This window comes from Alosa pseudoharengus, unplaced genomic scaffold (assembly GCF_046254945.1).
Source record: "Alosa pseudoharengus isolate Yale_2024_CS ecotype anadromous, Long Island Sound unplaced genomic scaffold, YU_APseudo_1.1 YU_APseudo_1.1_scf_2, whole genome shotgun sequence".
NCBI lineage: Eukaryota > Metazoa > Chordata > Actinopteri > Clupeiformes > Clupeidae > Alosa > Alosa pseudoharengus.
Genome location: NW_027468663.1, coordinates 57,050,471 through 57,052,970, shown reverse-complemented (window position 1 = coordinate 57,052,970; position 2,500 = coordinate 57,050,471). Strand labels below are relative to the sequence as shown.

Here is a 2,500-nt window from a genome sequence, read left to right as displayed (position 1 = left end):
GCGGATTGCAGAGCGCGTCATGTGCTGCACTCTCTCCATTCTCTCTCTCGGTCGCTCTGGCGTGCACTGCTGGTGGCCGTGGCTGGCTCAAGGGCTCCGACTAGTGGTGATGGGAGGCCACTGTAGAAACGGCCAGTGAATTCCAAATGATGTGATGTTATTTTGGTGGTGATGTGCCAGCTGCCTTAGAACTTCAGAAATAAAAAAATAAAAAAAGAATTGACCAAATTTAAGCAGTTTTATCACAATTGAATTTATGAACAATACAATACAAAATATTTGTTATTATTATTTCTTCACTACCACATAATTCACTGTATACCTTTGTGTAAGGGAAATTTTGGTTTGAATCTTTTTTAACTTTTAACTCATACATGATTTAACAAGCACATAATGGTGTAACTAGATCTATTTGAAGTGTAAATCACTGCAGTGATATTTAATACTCCTTAGCCCAAGTTCAAAGACAAGCCACAGGGATCATCAGCAAACATTTAGGAATGGGGATGGATGAACATATAATGGCCCAGACTTCACAAGTACAAATATTGAACAGCTAGTCATTAAATTGCACGGCAACAGCAAAATGTTTCATGGTCATACACTCTCTAGCCTGCATCAAAACCCTCCTCCAAAAGAAAAATAAATGTAATAATGCATATTTAGAGATATTACATGCCTTATAACATGAAATAGAACATAGCAAAGCCTTCTATTAAAAGCATTCTATTAAAATTAGATGTGCTTTTGTCATGGCGCGCGCGCTCTTCCCTCATCTTCTATTTCTGGGAGATTCTTTCATGTTATCGGGATTCTGTGGAGCCTCTTGTGCTTCTCTGTGTTGGTGTTGTGGAGCCATAGATAGCGCTTGTAAGCACTCAGTGAGGTGGGAGCGCTTTATATCGTGGCTCTTTGGGCCCTCTGGCAGCAGCTAAATCTGCTCGTCCCATGAGAGAGGTGTGAGAGGTTGACATACGCGTTGTCACGGCAACTGTCCCTAAGATCTCCTCAGAGTAAAATGAACTTGTGTGTTTTAAATTGTTTCACATTTATTGTAGGATTGGCTTCTAGAATATTTTAATATAATATTCTTCAAACTTGAACTCAAGCTCAAAGCTCCACTTAAAACAATTTCCTAATTTAAAAAATACCTTGATTTGAAATAATGGTCTTCGAGTGTGATGTTTTTTTGGACTAATGGAATGTGAGTAATGAGTAAACAATAAGGAGATGAAACGTAATGACACAGATATGTCAACTGATAAATGGCTGAAGAAGTCTTCAGACTCCTCACACATGCCATTCCACATTTCCCAAAGAATGGCCAAGTCTACAGTGTAGTATTACATTTTTTTTAACATTTGTTAACAGAATCATGGCAGTTTCATGAAGAATTTACTTTTCAACAACTGTGCAATTATGCTATAGGTTTCTGAGTTCCTTTTACGTAAGCCAGTGGAGGGCTTTTTGACAGCTCAGCTGTTTCTGAGAATTCATCTGGGCAGGTCTGAGTCTTTAGGTTCTTTTCCAGATTGTTGTTGGTGTTTGTCTGTAATGTGGCACTCGGTGAGACAGAGAAGCTGAACTTGCATGAAAAAGAACTCACACGGGATCATTATCCTGCCTGAACAACCGGGAACACACACAACCACAGACTCTAACAGCTCCTGGATTATACTACACAACACACACACACACACACACACACACACAGATACACTAGTCTACAGCACACTGCACTACGGGGAGACACTTTGAGGAGCCCATTTATAATGCATAAAAACAGCAGATAAAAAGCAGTGCTTATCAGCGGCGCTGCCTGTAAACAAGGCCTGTTTGAATGTAAGCAAATGAGGGGCAGGTAGCAGCACACAATTCAAATATGAGCTCCCCTTGCCAAGCACATGGTGGTCATAAAGGTCTGCTAAGACTCCTCCATTCTAACAAGCCTGCTTTGCATTGACTGACATTTGGGCTGTCAGTGCTGAAAGCAGAAGGATAAAGACCACTCAGAGTGAAGCTACACTCGTTAGCCACTGAGAATAGGACCATAGTAGGATTTCCATGGAACGCCACCTGTTTTACTGGCAAGGCTGTTCAGGGAGAAGGATAATTTCATATTATCTGTCAATCAAAACAAATTCCTTCTATCCATATTTCTCACTCAATAATGCCACGTGACGGTGGGAACATAATATACTGACTTTTAAACCATTTGGTTGAAATGCCGCTCTCCTTACCTTGAGGACGAGGGCGAGCTCTCCGGGGCGCAGCTGAGGAACGGCTCTGAGTGATGCTGACCGTCTGTCTCCAGTCCCGCTTCAGTAAATGCTACAAAGTTTATAGCACAATACCAGGGGGTGGGGAGAATCAACAGTGGCTTATGGAGGAGGGGTGTGTGTGTGTGTGTGTGTGTGTGTGTGTGTGTGTGTGTGTGTGTGTGTGTGTGTGTGTGTGTGTGTGAGATGTTTCAACTTCAGTGTCTGTTTCTTAGATTTAT

At 41.6% G+C, this 2,500-nt stretch overlaps 1 protein-coding gene across 1 annotated transcript in view; it reads right to left on the bottom strand.

Moving 5' to 3' along the window:
* The window catches only part of pln2 (phospholamban 2), a 2,711-nt gene extending 365 nt beyond the window's left edge, over nt 1–2,346 (bottom strand). The window contains exons 1-2 of the mRNA XM_076296098.1: nt 2,241–2,346; nt 1–191 (exon numbers count right to left, since the gene is read on the bottom strand). The exon at nt 1–191 is cut by the window's left edge and continues 365 nt beyond it. Of these exons, the coding sequence (XP_076152213.1) occupies nt 1–39 (39 nt within the window). The 5' untranslated portion in view covers nt 40–191; nt 2,241–2,346. The remainder of the gene's footprint in view (nt 192–2,240) is intronic.
* Between the last annotated feature and the right edge of the window lie 154 nt (nt 2,347–2,500).